General features: G+C 36.6%; 1 protein-coding gene across 1 annotated transcript; it reads left to right on the top strand.

Moving 5' to 3' along the window:
- On the top strand, positions 1–964 carry LOC120616828 (olfactory receptor 7C2-like). The gene has a single exon (XM_039880401.1). It carries the CDS (start codon positions 26–28, stop codon positions 962–964), a length of 939 nt encoding a protein of 312 aa, XP_039736335.1. The 5' UTR covers positions 1–25.
- The last annotated feature ends 19,167 nt before the right edge of the window (positions 965–20,131 follow it).

Below are 20,131 nucleotides of genomic sequence, written 5' to 3'. Positions count from 1 at the left end.
TCTCTCTTGACAGACACTCCTTTACATGGAACCAGGAAACCACTCGGAGCTTCCAGTATTTCTCCTCCTGGGACTTTCTGAGAAGTCAGAGATTCAGTCTGTTGTCTTTGGGCTCTTCCTCTCTATGTACCTGGTCACCATCTTTGGGAACCTGCTCATCATCCTGGCCATCGTCTCAGACTCCCACCTCCACACGCCCATGTACTTCTTTCTCTCCAACCTGTCTTTTTCTGACATCTGTTTCACCTCCACCATTGTCCCAAAGATGCTTCTGAACATCCAGACACGAAGCAAAGTCATTACCTACACAGGGTGCCTCATGCAGATGTATTTTTTCACAGTTTTTGGACTTTTAGACAACTTACTCCTGACTGTGATGGCCTGTGACCGCTTCGTGGCCATCTGTCACCCCTTGCACTACACAGCCATCATGAGCCCCCGGCTCTGTGCCCAGTTACTCTTCCTGACCTGGTTCATCAGCATGCTGGGGGCCCTTCCTGAGAGTTTAAGCATGCTGCGGCTTTCTTTCTGTGCAGTCATTGAAATCCCACACTATTTCTGTGAACTCCCTGAGGTACTCAAGCTTGCCTGCTCTGACACTTTCATCAATAATGTCATATTATATATGGTAACCAGCATCATGGGCATTTTTCCTCTCGTTGGGATCCTTTTCTCTTATTCTCAGATTGTGTCTTCTGTATTGAGGATCTCAACAGCAGACGGAAAGTATAAAGCATTTGCCACCTGTGGGTCTCACCTCTTGGTGATCTCCTTGTTCTATGGAACCTGCCTAGGGGTCTACCTCAGTTCCATGCAGACACATGCTTCTGGCATGGGAGCATTCGCCTCGGTCCTGTACACGGTGGTCACTCCCATGATGAATCCCTTCATCTACAGCCTGAGGAACAGTGACATGAAGGCGGCCCTGAGAAAGCTTCTCTGCAGTGTGTTGTCCTCCCAGTGACAGCGCTGATGACCCTGAGCCCGGACAAGTGTGATCGAGGGCAGTGGGACAGAGCGCTTAATAGTGTGAGAATTCTCTGACTGGGTTTGAATGCTGATGCCATCTTTAATAGGTGGTGATTTTGAGAAAAATGCTCAATCTCCTTGTGCCTCAGTTTCTCCATCTGTGAAACAAACTTATAACAATGCATAATAGGATAAATATGGTAAAGCTCCAGCACAGGGAATGCAAGTGGCGAGTCCTAAGTAAATATCAGCTATTGTTCCATAAGAGGGGCAATTTGTTTATGAAGCTCCAGTTTTTCATCCCCATGTTATTAAGCCAGTTTCTCTCCCTGTGCACTAGAGCTAAGTCATAAAGCTCAGTGCCCCCAAGAAGAAAGAAAGATGGTTTAAAGCAGAACTTCACATCTTTGGCACTATTGACATTTGGGGCTGGATCATTTCTTTTCTGGGGGAGGGGAGACTATCCTGTATATTGTAGGATGTTTAGCAGTATCCCTGGCCTCTAAACACTGGATGCCAGTAGCATCACCAGCCAAGTTACAACAGTTAAAAATGTTTTCAGATATGGCCCAAAGCTCCATGGGGATTCAAATCACCTCTCCCAGAGAACCACAGAAGAGTGTCTTCCTAAGAGGAAGAAAACAAGGAAAATCTTCAGGGGAGTGAGCTAAAGTCTAGAAAAAATAAATGGGGCTCATGTCTCTCATCTCAACTCTTTGGGGGCTCTTGGGTATTATGATCACATAGTTTGGCCCTGATTAAAAAGGGCTGCTGTTGCAGAGATGGAAGGTCTCTACAGCGTGATGAACCTGAGGACCCTGGGTTTCAATCTCAGCCTCCTTGGCTCATACGGGGTTCTTGTGTAACATAGAAGAGTCGCTAGGTTCCCAATGACCCAAAGAGAAACATAAAAGTCTGAGCTGAGCATACTGGCCCCTGGAGCGAGAGGTCAGATGGTGCCACCCAGTGTCTGCTGAAAACAGCCCATGTCGAGGGACAGCTTGAGGACTCACTGCAATGAGGAAGGTTCTGAAGGGTTGAAGAGGACTAAAATGGGGCTGAATTGGTGAGAGTAGACCACAGAGTTGGTCCAAACCAGAGGTTAATTAGCCCAGACATTGGCCGAGGCTGCTGTGAGAATCCCCATGAGTGCTCCCACTACCAATAGTGATCGATTCAGGCTGCAGTTCAATGACTCACATTTTCTACTTGCTATTGCTATCATTATTGTCATGTGGCAGTGAACTGACATCCAGAGGGCCCAGAAATTTTTTATGGTGGTAAAATACACACAGCATAAAATTTACTATTTTCATCAATTTAAAGTATATAATCAATAGCATTAAATACACTCACAATGTTGTGTAACTATCACCACGATAGTTCCAGGACATTTTCATCATCTCAAAGACCTCACGACCATTAACAGTCACTCCCAATTTTCTTTTCCCCTCAGTCCCTGGAACTCACTAATCTGCTTTCTACCTCTATGATTTGCTTCTTCTGGATATTTCATATAAATGCAATCATACAATACATGACCTTTTGTGTCTGGCTTCTTTCACTCGACATGATCTTGTCACTTCATCCATGTTGTAGCATGTGTCAGTGCTTCATTTCTTTTCATGGCTGATGAATGCATAAACATGTCACTTATTAGATGACAGCTCTGTTTCTATCTCCACCCACATTAGTCTACTCTGATCCCTAAAACATGGGAAGAGCTCCTTTAGCTACAGTTTGCTGATCCAGTCATGTCCTCCATATTCACTTTGCTTTGTCGTATTGCTTCTAAATTGTGGAACTGAGAATGAACTTAACACTCCAGGTGTGACTGATGAGCACAGAATACATTTCCCATGCCTTGATCACCTGCAGCCCATGGTCTGTGTGTGTGCACGTGTGCGTGTGTATGTGTGCGTGTGCGTGTGTGTGTGTGTAGAAGCCACATGACACACATTTAACATTAATTAGTGAGAATGTACGAGAGAAAAAGATCAGAATAAAGGAAGAGAATGAACGGGAACATGAAAGTCAAAGAGGAAAAACCATTCAAAGGTCAAATTTCAGATTATTTAAATCAGTACCCATGGGATTGGCTATTTGTAGATCATTAGTGACATGGACAGGTACAGGATTGTGTGGTATCAAAGGTGGAAGCCAAATCGGAGAAGACAGAGAAATATTTCCAAGGATGTACATCTATTTTCAGAAACTTAATTACTCCCATTCCCTGTGACATTTAAAGTGGTTGGAGAAAAATGAACACCCCCACTGATGAGGATCACTGTAAATGTATGACCACAAATACGGGAGTCATCGATACAGTAGTCCCACTGATCCGCTGTTTCATTTTCAGCAGTTTCAGCTTCTCACAGTCAACTGTGATCTGAAAATATTAAATAGAAAATTCTAGGAATAAACAATTCATACACTTTAAATCTCAAGCTGTTCTGAGAAGCACGATGAAATCTCCTGCTGTCCTACTCCATCCAGCCCTGGATGTGAATCATCGCTTTGTCCAGCATCTCTAAGCTGTAGATGCTCCCAGCCCATTAGTCACTTAGTCATCTAGGTGATCAGATTGACAGTTGTGGTAACACAGTGTTTGTGTTCGAGTAACCCTTATTTTACTTAATAATGCCACATTCACTAACTTTTATTACAGTATATTTTTACATTATTAGTTATTGTTATTAATCTCTTACTGTGCCTAATTTATGGATTAAACTTTATCATAGTATGTATGTATTGGAAAAAAATAGTATATAGAGTGTTTAATACTATCCATGGTTTCCAGCATCCGTTGGATGTCTCAAACATATCTACCTTGGATAAGGGGGAACTGCAGTCAGTAAGTCATGGACTTCCCAGTGGCCTAGAAGACTCTTCATGAGATGCTCCTGCCTCTCCACTCAAATTCATCTACCTCTCTTCCCCTAAACATTTTTACATGTGATAATAGTGGGACATAAATCCCTATACAAATTTTAAAGTGCAGTCCCAGACCTGACTCTTTTTCATAACAGCCATAAGAAGGCAGGGAGACTGAATCAACCCCAAGATTTATGACATTGATCAAGATAAACACACTTCAAATATTCAAATGCTGGATGGACGATAAAGATACACAGCCACATCAGGCTCATACAGAAGTCATTGCATGTTGCCCTGAGCAATGTCTTCAATATTTTTTTTTTTAGATCCAAAAAGGGATTTCACAGGGTGGTTTCCTTAGAGTATACTGTAGTAGAGATTGATATTGTCCCACCAAGTGTGATCCAGGAATGGTAATCCTGGGAGGAGGAGAAGTAGGAGATTAATCCAGTAATAAAGCGTTTATCAGACAGATTGTATATCACTTGATATAATAATAGGAGTGTAGTAGACCCCACAGTAGGTCTGCCCTCGTGGTAGAAAATGTGTCATCCTACTAATTACCCCTTTAGGCTGAAAATAGTCACTCAAAGGAGATGCCCAAAGTATTACACTGTTCTTATTTTTTGGAAATGTTTTAATAATGTTTGGCTTAAACTACAAAAATAAGTCCCTTTTGAATTGATAAAGATGGTCTGTATTTGGACTGAAATACTGAGGCCGTAGACTTGTTCTAATCTTGAAAAGCTGTAGATATCCATAGATTCTTGCCTGTACAGATTCTTGCTTGTCAGCTGATCCACCTCTTGCCATAATTCTCTCATTACATCCCTGGAACTTTCTCTAGATGGCATCTTCAATAGTAAGAATAGAAATTGTGACAAAGTCATTAGAGTGGTTCTGTTGGAAGTTGGGTGTGGTTCAGAATCCTAGTCACAACACCAAGTCAAGGTGCCTAGGACTTACATGGTCTCGAAAAATGTGCCTGCTCACTCTTTTGATAGACAAAGAAATTCATCTCAGATCTTGAGGCAATTCTCATGGAGAGGACAACGGAGGTCAGATCCATGGAGACAAGAATACCATGACTAAGTGGCACATGGGAGGGAACACACACAGCTGGCATTCAAAATGCTCCCAAGGGTAGAAAACTAGCAGAAAAGAAGTTCCTTTCTATCTTGGCTTCTTCACTAATGGGAACCAAATTGCTCAGAGAATAGAGTAACCATGGAACAATTAATGTAATGAGGATTCATGAGACTTCAACCTCTGAAGCCCCAGAAACAAACAGTAAACGTACCCCTTTCTTTATCTCGCTTACAGTTCAACTTGTCCCAGGAAGGATAGAGATCAACTGTGCCTTTTCAGAGCACAGATGCCTTGATACCACCTCCCTGCCCTTCTGTGCAGCTGAGTTGAATATCGATCACTCAGGAAAGAAAGGAAAACTAGAGTTCAGCAAGGCCATCAGAGTACCTTCCAGAGAAAACAGGTATGGAGGCAGGCAGAACTCTCAAAGGATAAACTTTTGTTGTACAGATGAAGATAACGCAATGGTGAGAGTCAATTTACTTAAAGCATTCTACACATTCCAATTCCTGTGTCTCTCTCAATTTCTCTTCCTCTTGGCTTCCTTTTTCTCTCTTCTGGAACACAATTCTGAGGGTTCCTCACCTTCGGAATAGAAATTGACCTTCTCTCAGGTCTCAAAAACTCTCAAGAGTGTCATACCCAGCCATCTTAACCATTTTTCAGGAGCCACTATGAGTGCCTTTATTCTTCTCTATCAAATATGCTCCTATATTTTTTATCTATAAAATCTTATTCATTCATTCGTTCATTCATTCATTCATTCATTCAAACAAGAAACATTCCCTGAGATTCCAGTAGTTAGCAATTACGAGTTCATTCATACCTCTAGTGATTTTAAGTTACTTAATGCTTCTGTGTCTCAGTTTCCACATTTGTAAAATGAGGATAATGATAATATCCACTTCATACGGTTGATAGGAGGATTAAATTACAGGCGATAAAGCATTGGAAGTTTTTTCATTGTCACTATCACCTGTACATATTAATAGTCATCATTGCATTACTGTAAACACATATTCATTGTTAAATAAAAAAAATAGTGATAATAAAATCAGCCAAGGCATATAAAATATAACACAAGTGCTCAACTCTTGGAGGTCCTCAAGAAATTTTAGCTAATTTAGTAAATTTATCACTTTCATTTTTGTGTATTTGCAAGTTTCCAGTTCCTGTTCCAGGATATTTATATTTTTGTTAATATGCAAAATGATTGTAATCTATTTTCTAAGATATTTAACTAGACATATGAACATTGCTGGTTTTCTCATTTTTGTTAATTTTTTGAATATCTTTATATTTAAAGAAAAGTTACAAAGATATGCAGAGAGTTCTCACAGTGATGAAAATGTTTTGGGACTAGATGGAAGCAATGATTGCAAAGCATTCTAAAAATACTATATGCCATCGAATGCCACTTAAAAATGGCTACTGGTTTTCTTATTTGTTTATATTAACTGCCTTACTCAAATCATACACAGTTAAAAGAGGTTTTAAACTGCAAATTCATTATCTACAGCCAAGACATCATCTTCAAACAATGAAGAGTTGACTTTTCAATACTGAGACCTCTTATATCTTTTTTTCCTTGCATTGCATTGGTTGGATTGGAACTTCTCAAGAGTTGAATAATACCATTAATGATGGTAGACTATCGTTTCTTCTTTAATACTTAAATACAAATAATGGATTTGCATTTTTAATCTTTTTTAAAGGGCTTCTTAATTTTCTCAGTGACAAAGGCATCTTATTTTAATTTCACCCTCATAGTTAACAGTAAGAATGAAATATCCCACCTGAGCATTTTTAGTGGTAAGTTTTGATGTTTATTTAATTCTTTCCTTAATTATCAATCTGTTATTCTCCAACTTGAATCAACTTGGAACACATATTTTCTCAGAAATAAGTTTATTTCTTAGAGATTTTTCACATTTTTAACATGGAGGTATAACTAACATTACCCAACAAATTTAAGTATTTCTTTCCTCTGTGTTCATTTTTCTCATTCCTAATTTTAGGCATTCCTGTTCTTTCTCTTTTTATCTTTTTCATCAGACTTCTGTCTAATTTTATCTGTTTTTTCCAAAGAATTAGTTGTGAAATTTATTTTTTAGTTCTAATTTTTTCTTCTTTTCAGCTCATTAACTCTGCTTTTATCTTTATTTTCTGCTTTACCTAGGTTTGTTTTATGAAAGTTTTATTAACAAAATCTTCAAATTTTAAAGTGTTTGTTTCTTGAGGATAAACTGCATATGTGTTTATTTGCACTTTTCAACAATATAAGAGAAGAAATCTAAAAATCAAAATTCATGTTATCACTCAAAGGTTATCTCTGTCCACATCTTGATGTAATTTTTGTAGATCAATTTTCCTTGGGGTTGTACAAATATGAATTTAAATATAAAAAATCTGTATGCTTATTTAATTTCTCCAGCCCGAGAAACCAGACCAAATATCTTTTATAGCAGTGTCTTAAGTGTTTTTTTCTCTTTACATAATGGATTTGCATTTTTAATCTTTTTTAAAGGGCTTCTTAATTTTCTCGGTGACAAAGGCATCTTATTTTAATTTCACCCTCATAGTTCACAGTAAGAATGAAATTTTTCTCAAATACCTACTCTTCATGTTTTGTTTTATGACTTGTTAATATCTTATGCCTTTTTCTTAGTTAATGCACTAATCTTTCTATGATTTATAGTGCTCTATAAAAATATTAAGTTTATCAGTCAAAGAGATAATGTTTTCATTCTAACTTTGTGGAAGGCACATTTTCTCATTCAGAATTTTAACAATTGAAATTTATTTGGGAATATGAAGAATTATTTAACATTATTTTTTCTAAATAGTTAACCTCTAAACAATTATTTATATCTTTGAAAGATCCTTTAAGGTATCTAGGAATAAAAAATACAAGTCGAGTTGATTTTTAAAATTATATATTCTAAATTATGGTGAACATGGTATTAAATCACAAAACTCTAGGATTACTCCCATAAAAGAAAGAATAAGAATTCCAACTCTTATCATAAATTTGAAAAGTGTTCTGAGATTTCATACCAATGCAATAAGACCTAAAGATAAATATGTGTTGTAAATTAATATCATTTGGAGAAAGTAGATGGATATTAGAGAAAAAATCCTAATATTAATAAGAAAATCCAAAAAATAAAAATGATACCTTAAGTGCAGAAAAATAAAAAGCTTTCCTAATATAATAGTAATATCAGAGATATACTGTAGATGAATATTATTTTTAATGACATTAAACCTAAAATACACGAAAATACTGTGTAGAAATCCTGCCATTTGCAACACTATAGATGAACCCAGAGGACACTATGCTTAGTGAAATAAGCCTGACACAAAAGGATAAATACTACATTATTGCACTGATATGAATTACGTAACTAATAGCCAAACTAATAGAAACAAAGAATGAAATGGTCATTGCCAGGGGCCCAGGGAGGGTAAGTGGGAAATTGTATATTGATGGTATAAAATTTCTTTTATGCAAGATAAATAAGTTCTAGAGATCTGCTGTGCAACATAGTGTAGTATTATGCACTTTGAAATGATAAGAGGATAGATCACAAGTATTCTTACCACAAATACATGCACACACAAAGAAGACAGGGAAATTTTTGGAGGTGATTATTATGTTTATAACCGTGATTCTGGTGATGGCATCATAGGTGTACGCACATGTTTAAAGTTATCAAGATATATACATTAAATAGGTTCAATTTTTTTATAAATCTATTATACCTTAATAAAGCTAAAAAAAGATGAATGCATGAGAAAAGACACACTCAGTATTTAGGAACACTAGCACATTATATTTAAAAATCACCTTTTATTTTACTTGGGAATATTGATAATATAAATGAAATATAAATGGTGATTAATAATAATGTTGGTTATCTTGTTGTTGTTAGCAGAAAGAGTACCCAAGGTCCTGAGGATCTAACATATAGAAACTACAGCACAGTTAAGGAACCTTTCAATGATTGGTAGGTGTACCTAGATTTAGGGAATTCCCCTTTCCCACAAGTACTGAGCAAAAAGTGTAAGACAACCATCAAGGATGTTGGGAAAGGAATGATTGCTTATGGATACAGTTGACCACTACTCAAGAAGTAGTACTCAACTTTGTGTGTATATCAGAGTTCCTGGAAGATCACAGAGAACTGGCTCCATGCTCAGAATATCTGATTTAGTAGGTGAAATGGGCCCAAAAATGTGTCTTGCTAATAGGTTCCCAAGTGATGCTGATCAGGGACCACAATTTGAGAAACACTGAACCTAGAGAAAGACCATTTTCTTAGGTAGCAATAGCAACCACCAGTTGTCAGCAAAGACAGCCAACCAGTACCTAAAATGAATGACTTTATGATTTCTGTGGGTTTGGATTAGGATATTTTTTATCATTCTAATGATTGCTTATTTGTAGTAAATTTTGTGTTATTCTTCTCCTCCTTCTGGCCAAACTCAATAGCCCATGGAAAGAGGAAACCAAACAAGAGTTGGAAACTTTCTCCTCCTGAGATTCACAGAGGAGTCAGAACTACAGCCTCTTCTCTTTGGGCTCTTCCTCTCCATGTACATGGTCACATTCACTGGGAACCTGCTCATCATCCTGGCCATCAGCTCAGACCCCCACCTCCACACACCCATGTACTTCTTCCTATCCAACCTGTCCTTCGCTGACATCTGTTTCACCTCCACCACCATCCCAAAGATGCTGGTGAACCTCCAGACACAGAGCAAAGTTATCACCTGTGTAGGCTGCCTTAGCCAGATATATTTTTTTATTATGTTTGGATGCCTGGACAACTTACTCCTGACCGTAATGGCCTATGATCGGTTTGTGGCCATCTGTCATCCGCTGCACTATATAGTCATCATGAACCCTCATCTCTGTGGGCTGCTGGTCCATTGACTTTCACTTCTAGGTAGCCAGTAGAAGTTGTAAAGATATGCCTCTTTTCACAAAAGTTGTGACCTGAATCAAATGAATAGAAGGAATTCAAGCTCTCTAATGAGTTACACTTTGATCATGACACATTATGGATGATATTGATATTATTCACTGCCCATTTTGTGGGTATGACAAAATTTAGAGAAGCAGAGATATTTCATTTAGAGCAGTGGAAAGTTCTATCTGTATGCAGCACTATAAGTTTTCAAACAGAAACAGAAAGATAATTCAATAAAGAAACTATAAACATGCTAACCAATCCTTCCACCCAGTGGGGAAAAAAACCAACCTTACCTTTCTCTGTCTAATATATTTCACTTAGCATAATATCCTCTAAGTTCATCCATATCTTTGCAAAGGGGAAGGTTTCATCCTTTTTCATGGCTGAGTAACATTCCATTGAATATATGTACCACCTCTCCTTTATCCATTCATCTATTGATGAACACCTAGGTAGCTTCCATGTATTGTAAATAATGCTGCAATAAACATAGAGGTTCATATATCTTTTTAAATTAGTGTTTTTGGTTTCTTCAGATAAATACCCAGAATTAGGATGGGGGGGTCACATAAATGTCTAATCACTATGTTGTATGCCTAAAACGAATATAATATTATATATCAACTGTAATTTTTCTTTAAAAATAAAAACCTTGTACATGAATACCAGTCCTCCGTACTTCAATGAGTAGATGTACAGCGTGGAAAAAAAATTTTATAATAATAAAATATGTGGTTAAAAATTTTGCTTCCTCATATTTAAAGTCATCTCTGACACTAATACCATGTTAGGTAAATTAATTTATTGAAATTTACCTTTCAAAGTGGACTTCACTAGGAGATACATGTTTGATAATCAGTTTTTGTCAATGCCTATAATAGGCAGTGGGGACACGAGCCTGAACAAAGAATAACATCAGGAGACCAGTAATAAAACTCAGTAGCATGTTAGAGTTCACATCAGAAAGAGCAGTTAGGCAGTGATGTAGAAAAGAATGACAGACCCAAAGTGAAAACTTTGTTTTCAGATTTTTCTCTGCAATAAAATTATGAGAATTAATACTAATAATTAAATTACTTAATACTATTAATTAAAAGTATTAAATAGTATTAATTCTTAGTTGCCAAGAGTAGTTTTTTCCATGTGAGTAATACAACTCATGACCATTCTTTCAGGCAAACTGAAGAAAAATCACTTAGGAAGATGGATTTCATTTCAGAGAGCATTATTTTTAAGAAATCCAATTTGTCCTATAAAAGAAATGGAAATTCCCAAATATTTCTCATCCAAGTTTGGAGAAAACATGGAGAGAGCAGGAAAATGGAAAAATAGAAAACTGTCCATATATCAGACAGAGTGGAAAGTTTAGTCAGATGAGTTATCAGATTGTACAAAGTTTAAATAAAGAAATGGAAATTCCAGGCAATAAACAGAAAGAGCAAGTGCTTTCTCCACAATCTGATCAAAAATTTCAATTTCTGGCTCTAATGTTTTCAACTCTGCAATCATGGGCACTTTTCAGCCTTAGGACAATTGGCCCTTTTATAGCTGCCATCCTAAAGAATCTTCAGGGCCCCTTTATATCATCGTTCCTCAGACTATAGATGCAGAAGCTCAGCATGGGTTTGACCACGGTGTTCAACATAGAGGCTCTGGCTTTTGAGTGTGAGCTGTGGGTGGCCACAGAGCTGAAACTCTAAAATTAAAGGTCACCAGCCTACTTTAATCTTGATCTCTAAAGTTTTACATTTTTACTTTCATGCTACTTAATCATCTATTCTTTTAATTTCTGTTCTCTCCACTTTTCTTTCAAGTTTCTTTTCAACATTTAAAGTGACATTATTAATGAATCTGTGTTGTGCATGTGTGTATATTTACTTGAAAGTCAGGTAAAAACACACATAAATGTTTACATATATACACTCCTGCGTGAAAGAGTCTTTAAACTCACCAAATATTTCCAAATATTTATTTATATCTAACCACAATCACCTGAATTAGGTTTATCATCTCACATCATCATCAGAAATAAGGAAACAAAAGATCAGTGTGATCATATTTTTTAAACAATTTTATAACAAAGCAATTAAATTGTTGTGTACCTTTTTGAATTATGTGTGTGTGTCAACTCATATCAGCATGTATTCTTAATTTTCATATGACTCCTTTAATTCATCAATTTATACATATTAAAGCAGACACAAATAAATGGAAAGATATTCTGTGCTCACTGATGAGAAGAATTAATACTATTGAAATGTCCATACTACTGTTAAAGAGAAAATCAGAGGCCCCAAACGGTGCCACTGGGGCTAAAAGCAGATAATGCCAAACCTAGATTTAATACCGTATCTAATGGCAGTTTCAAACTCTCTTAATCAACCTGTTTGGAATTTCTGTTAAGGCACTGTAACCCGATAAATCTCCACTTCTTTAAAATGACTTTTTGTCTTCTCTTCTTTTTTTTAAGGTTTTATGCGATGTTTATTAAGAAATGACAACACTGAGCTTTAAAAGTGACATTTAGTTTTCTTCAATCATGCATTCAATGAATTTATTTCTTGATTGGTATAATTCATTTTATTTTATTTCATTTTATTTATTAAATATAATGGGGTGACATTGGTTAAAACAATTATATAAGTTTCAAGTGTACAATTCAATAATACATTATCTATATGCTGCACTGTGTGTTCACCATCCAAAGTCAAATCTCCTTTCATCACCATATATTTGACCCCCTGTACCCTTATCTGCCTACTCTCTCTCCACTTTCCCTCTGGTAACAGCTAAATTGTTTGTGTTTATGAGTTTTTGTTTATTTGTCTTGTTCATTAGTTGCTTTAAGTTTTATATCCCACATATGAATAAAATGATATTCCCCCCACTACCCTCACAAAGAAGAGAGAATCTGCAGGATAAAACCCTTGCTATCTCCTTCCCTGGTGGTCTAGTGCTAGGACTCAGCACTCTCTTCTCTTTATTCTTGATTCAAACTGTCCTTGGGTCACTTGTTTTTTTCCACTTATGCTTCTGCACACTGCATGACCACTTCCCTAATCATTAAGCCCTTAGGTCAGCATCGAACTGCCTTAAGATCAAAGCCTCAGTCTGTTGACCACAGAAACAGTTTCTATCAAACTAAAGATAACATCTTGTAGCTCAACCCCCATGAAGGCACAACAACCCTACCAGCACTCCCTTGAAACCAGACACAAAGATGCTGTGACTGACATCAGGACCTGATGCAACGATCAACTGCCCCCTACCATAGGCCTGACTAATGAGTAGAGCCCACAGCCCCAACACCCTTACCTACCATGACTAAAGAGTTTTCTCCTATCCCCAGGAAACCATTAGGGAGTCAGGTCTTTGATCGCTAGCTCACCTGTGTCATCAGGTTAGGTGCCATTTCCTTAAATAAACCTCTGCTTTCTTTGCTGCAAACTCCTATCTGTCTCTTTTGGCTTTGTTTTATGCAGGGAAACAAATGCCTTGAGTTTTCTAACAGCACCAATAAAGTAATGTGGGCCCTCACCATCCTCCAAAGAAGACACAATCTGTAGGATAAAACTCTTGCTGTCTCCTTCCACCACAACCCACGCCCCAAAATAAAAATTAAAAGATGTCCTGGTCTAAAAATAATTTTATTTTTCTTAATGGCTCCCTTGCCCCACCCTTCTTTCTATGATAACCTTCCAATTTGTACAACCACTGGGAGTTCCTTTCTAATTGCTACATGGGATGCTGCCCCATTTACAAATTCCTTAATGAAGCCAATTAGATCTCGAAATTTTTCTAGGCTGATGTTTGTTTTTTGACACTTTCCAAAGTAATTTACAGATTTAATGCAATTTTTATCAAAATTCCAATATCATTTTTCATAGAAATGGAACAAACAATTCTAAAATTAATATGGAGCCATGAAACACCACAAATAGCCAATGTCATCTTGAGAAAGCAGAAGAAAGCTGTAGGCATGAAGCTTTCTGAACAAAATGGAGACAAACAATCAACCACAGGCAGAGTTCAAAACACTGGTTATAAGACTGTTCAGTAAATTCGGAGAAGGCACATTAAAACATCAAAGCTTAAAGACAAAGGGAGAATCTTAAAAGCAGCAAGAGAAAGGCGGTTAGTTATCTACAAGGGAGCTTCCCTAAGACTGTCAGCTGATTGCTCAACAGGAACTTTGCAGACTAGAGAGGATTGGCAGGAAATATTCAAAGGGATGAAAAGCAAGGACCTACAACCAAGATTATTCTACCCAGCAAAGCTACCATTTAGAATCGAAGGACAGATAAAGAGCTTCTCAGACAAGAAAAAGCTAAAGGAGTTCATCATCATCAAACCAGTATTACAAAAAATGTTAAAGAGACTTCTTTAAAAGGAAGAAGGAAAAAAGCTCAAAAATATAACTTAAAAAATGGCAATAACTACATATCTATCAACAATTCTTTTAAATGTAAATGGATTAAATGCTCCAATCAAAAATATAAATTAAAAAATGATAATAACTACATATCTATCAACAATTCTTTTAAATGTAAATGGATTAAATGCTCCAATCAAAAGACATAAACACTCAGTTACAACTGGAGAGCACACACAACCCACCCAAGGAACATTCTTCAGAACCTGTGGGACACATTGCACAGCCTCCCTGGATCACTTTGTTAATTACATAAATGTCTAACGACTATGCTATACACCTGAAACTAATATAACTATTATTGAATGTGAACTCTAATTAATATATGAAAAGATGCTCAACATCGCTAGCTATTCAGAAAATGCAAATCAAAACCACATATTTATAAGGGCAAATAATTTTCTACAAAAAAGAGAAAGACATACAGTGGAGAAAGGAAAGCCTCTTCAATATACAGTTCTGGGAAAATTGAAAAGCCACCTCCAAAAGAATGAAACTAAACTGTTTTCTATTACCACACACCAAAATTAACTCAAAATGGATTAAGGACCTGAGTATAAGACCTCAAACAATAAAATGCATAGAAGAAAACAGGACCTAAACTCAAGGACCTTGGACTTAAAGAGGATCTTATGAATGTGACCTCACAGGCAAGGGAAGTAAAAGCTAAAATAAATGAATGAGACTACATCAATTAAAAAGCTTCTGCTCAGAAAAAGAAATCACCAACAAAGTAAAGAGAGAACCATCTGAATGGGAAAATATATTTGCAAACAACACCTCTGATAAGGGCCTAATATCTAAAATATACAAAGAACTCATATGACTCAATAACATAAAAAACCAAACGATCCAATCAAAAAATGGGCAGAGGACCTGAACAGACACTTCTTCCTAGAGGACATACAAATGGCCAATTAATATATGAAAAGATGCTCAACATCGCTAGCTATTCAGAAAATGCAAATCAAAACCACAATGAGAAGCCATCTCACACCTGTTAGAATAGCTATTATCGACAGGACAAGTAATAACAAATGTTGGAGAGGATGCGGAGAAAAAGGAGCCCTCATACACTGCTGGTGGGACTGCAAATTAGTACAGTCACTAAGAAAAATAGTATGGAGGTTCCTCAAAAAACTGAGAATTGACCTACCATATGATCCAGCAACCCGTCTACTGGGTATTTACCTCAAAGACTTGAAAACCCATATCCAAAAAGATATTTGTACACCGATGTTTATAGCAGCATTATTCACAGTGGCCAGGACACGGAAGCAACTGAAGTGTCCTACGATAGATAATTGGCTAAAGAAGCTGTGATACAATGGAATATTACTCAGCCATAAGAAGAGATGAAATACTGCCATTTGTGAAAACCTGGATGGACCTCGAGATAATTGTACTAAGCGAAATAAGCCAGACAGAAAAAGGTGAAAATCGCATGATATCACTTATATGTGGGATATAAACCTCAAAGCAACAAATGAACAGGAGAAAGAAACAGAGACTCATGGACATGGAATATAGACTCATGGTCACCAGAGGACTATAGACTAGTGGTTACTAGTGCGGTGGGGGTGGAGGGAGTAGGTAGATGGGGTAAAGCGTGCAAATATAGGGGGATAAGGAGATGGTGAAGTGGGTAAAGGAGATCAAAATATAGTAGGTGAAGGAAAGTGGACTTTGGGTGGTAAACACACAATAGAATACACAGATGTCGAAATATAATATACACCTGAAAATTATATAATTCTATTTACCAATGTTACCCCAATAAACTTAATTTAAAAAAATATTTAGTTATACCAATCAAAAAATAAAAGTCAATACCTTTTAAAAAGTTTAGAATGCATAAATTGCTGAATTGAGGGAGCCATACGCAAATTAAGAATACATACAGATATGAGTAGACACAGATACACAATTTTAGAAGGTTCACTACAGTTTAATTGCTTTGTTATAAAAATGTTTTAAAAAATGTGATCACCCTGATCCTCTGTTTCCTTATTTCTGATGATGATGTGAGATGATAAACCTACTTTAGGTGACTGAGGTTAGAAATAAATAAATATTTGGAAAAATTTTTTGAGTCTAAAAACTCTTTCCCATAGGAGTGTATGTACATGAACATATATGTGTGTTTTTACCTGACTTTAAAGTAAATGTACATATATGCACAACAGAGATTCTTTAATAATGTCACTTTAAATGTTGAAAAGAAATGTGGAGAATAGAAAGTAAAAGAATAAATGATTAAGTAACATGAAATCAAAAACGTAAAAATTTAGACATCAAGATTTAACGTAGATAGGTGACCTTTCATTTTAGAGCTTCAGCTCTATGGCTCACACTCAAATGCTGGAGCATTGGTACTGTATGCCATGGTCATACCCATGCTGAACACCTGCATCTACGGTCTGAGGAACAAACACATAAAAGGGCCCTGAAGATTCTTTAGGATGGCAGCTATATAAAGGAACAATCATCCTGAGGCTGAAAAAGTGCCCATGATTGCAGAGTTGAAAGCATGAGAGCCAGAAATTGAACTTTTTGATCAGATTGTGGAAAAACACTTGCTCCTTCTGTTTATTGTCTGCAATTTCCATTTTTTTAATTTAAACTTCTTTGGACAATTTGATTACTCGTCTGACTAAACTTTCTGCTCCGTCTGATGTATGGACAGTTTTCCATTTTTCTATTTTCCTTCTCTCCCCATGTTTTCCCCAAGCTTCGTTGAGAAATATTTGGGAATTTCCATTTTTTTTTTTATAGGACAAATTGGATTTCTTAAAAGTCATGCTCTCTGAAAAGAAATCCATCTTCCTAAGTGATTTTTCTACAGTTTGCCTGAAAGAATGGTCATGAGTTATATCACTCACATGGAAAAAGCTACACTTAGCAACTAAGTATTAATAGTATTAATGTTATTAATATTATTAATAAATTTAATTAATAGTATTAGTCTCATAATTTTATTGCAGAGAAAAATCTGAAAACAAAGTTTTCACTTTGGGTCTGTCATTCTTTTCTACATCACTGCCTAACTGCTCTTTCTGATGTGAACTCTAACATGCTACTGAGTTTTATTACTGGTCTCCTGATGTTATTCTTTGTTCAGGCTCGTGTCCCCACTGCCTACTATAGGCATTGACAAAAACTGATTATCAAACATATATCTCCTAGTGAAGTCTACTTTGAAAGGTAAATTTCATTAAATTAATTTACCTAACACAGTATTAGTGTCACAGATGACTTTAAATATGAGGAAGCAAAATTTTTAACTACATATTTTATTATTATGAAAAAATTTTTTTATGCCATACACCTACTCATTGAAGAAGTTTAGAGGATTGATATTCATGTTCGAGGTTTTTTTTTTAATTATAGTTGATATACAATATTATATTTGTTTTGGGCATACAACATAGTGATTAGACATTTATATGACCCTCCAATCCTACTTCTGGGTATTTATCTGAAGAAACCAAAAATACTAATTTAAAAAGATATATGAACCTCTATGTTTAGTACAGCATTATTTACAACATATGGAAGCAACCTAGGTGTATATCAATAGATGAATGGATAAAGAAGAGGAGGTACATATATTCAATGGAATATTACTCAGCCATGAAGAAGGATGAAATCTTCCCATTTACAAAAACATGGATGAACTAAGAGGATATTGTGCTAAGTGAAACATATTAGGCAGAGAAAGATAAGGTTGTTTGGGTTTTATTTCCCATTGGGGTGAAGTATTGGTTACATGTTTATGGTTTCTTTATTGAATTACCTTTCTGTTTCTGAAAACTTACAGTACTGCATACGGATATAACGTTCCACTGCTCTAAATGAAATGTCTCTGCTTCTCTAAATTTTGTCATATCCACAAAGTGGGCAGTGAATAATATCAATATCATCCATAATGTGTCACGATCAAAATGGAACTCATTAGAGAGCTTGAATTCCTTCTATTCATTTGATTCAGGTCACAACTCTTGTGAAAAGAGACACATCTTTCCAACTTCTACTGGTTACCTAGAAGTGAACGTCGATGGAGTCACTTTTTAATACAATTATGTGAAATAAGCTACAATAACAGATTATCATTGCTATCTTCAAATATTTGTACAAATACCTAAAATGAGAAGCAGATTATTATAATTGATCTCAGTTTGGTTTGCCTTTATTATTGTATCAGCTATTTCTGCATATCAGGCCATCCTAAAAGCACTTGTTTTAATATACTGCCTTTATAATCAAATGAGATTGGACAGTGGGGAGTTGTTCTGATCTCTCCTGGATTCCTTGTGAGTCTGTATTCTGATGTGAGTTGGTACACTGTATTTCTGAAGCTCATCCATGAATTTTTGGGCATCTGTATTGCACTTATTTATTCAAGCAATATATAATGTTCACTCCAATTTTATATATGTAGCTTAATTGTATACTTTATGGAAAAAAATAGTTTATCAAATATGGATACCTTAGTTTAATTTCACAGATTTTATGTCTACATATGACACTTAGATTTCTTCCCAGTTATAAGACATATCTCCCACCTGGCTTCTGATCTGACATGAGTTAGACCTCTAGAATTTTTCATTAGAACTAATTTATTGCAGTATAATTCCATATGATAAACTCATATACCTTAAACGTACAATTTGCTGAAATAATGGAGCCATACATGAATTAACAGTAAACAGTGCATGGGTCTATTTGTACATAACTCAAGACAATACACAATAAGTTTTAACTGTAATTTTACATTATTGTTAAAAATGACATCCACCTGGGCATAAGATTCCTTATTTCTGAAGACAAGTGAAAAAGTAAACCTTACTTCAAACAGATGCTGTGAGAAATAAATGAAATGTTAGATATGGTTTGCTGAGTCCAAAAAAAAACATTCGAGCTGTGACATCAGAAGCATGGAAGCATGAGAAGACGTCCAGGCCACTTCTTTTCAAGTTACAACAAGTTGGACAGCTATGATTCAACAAAAGATTCCCTGTTTAACACACAAACACGTCTGAGGTCTCTGCGCATTGACACACCCGAAGGTGGTATATGGGAGTGAACAGGGGAGACAGGCCGAGAAGTACAGAGATGGGAGCCAGAAGCAGTCTGGCACTCACTCTGGCCACAGCACACATGATAGCACTGAAGGGTCAGGGTGCAACCCCCAATGTGCAGATCAGAGATGCAGAAGCAGCAATCAGGCCTGGGTGGCCAGTACACATTGAGGCTGAGCCCAGGGTCAGAGGCAGAGAAGCAATTGCAAGGTGTAGCAGAATTCCACAAGCTGCCATCACCAGACAAAGAAAACCATAAACACAGGAATACACCCCGCTACTTCGCGTTAAAACCCTCACTCAGCAAATCACCAAAGAGCAGAAGCAACTTTCTAGACGAAATAGTCTATATTCATTGTGATCGAACCCATTAGAAAGAAGGAAACCTCAGACACTCGAGTCCTGTTCCCCTTGTCTGCTCCTCCTCCATCCATTGTAGCAGAGCCTGGTAGAGGCATCAGAGACACCTCAGACTGAGAAGTGTGGCTGCAGGAAAGTGGTGTAGGGAACATACAGACCAGAAGACCCATAACTTGTCACAGCCCACCATGGAGGTGGTGTCCTGAGACTGAGGTGACCAGTGTATAAAGAGGATACTCACTTGCTCTGGGAATACAGAGCATTTTCCATGACTGACGCAAGATTGCCCTACAGAGTTTCCGGTAGCCCCAGTAATAGTTAAGGGAGAACAAACTTATATACAT

This window comes from Pteropus medius, unplaced genomic scaffold (assembly GCF_902729225.1).
Source record: "Pteropus medius unplaced genomic scaffold, Ma_sr-lr_union100, whole genome shotgun sequence".
NCBI lineage: Eukaryota > Metazoa > Chordata > Mammalia > Chiroptera > Pteropodidae > Pteropus > Pteropus medius.
The sequence above is the reverse complement of the archived record's forward strand: the minus strand, read 5'-3'. Positions and strand labels throughout refer to the sequence as shown.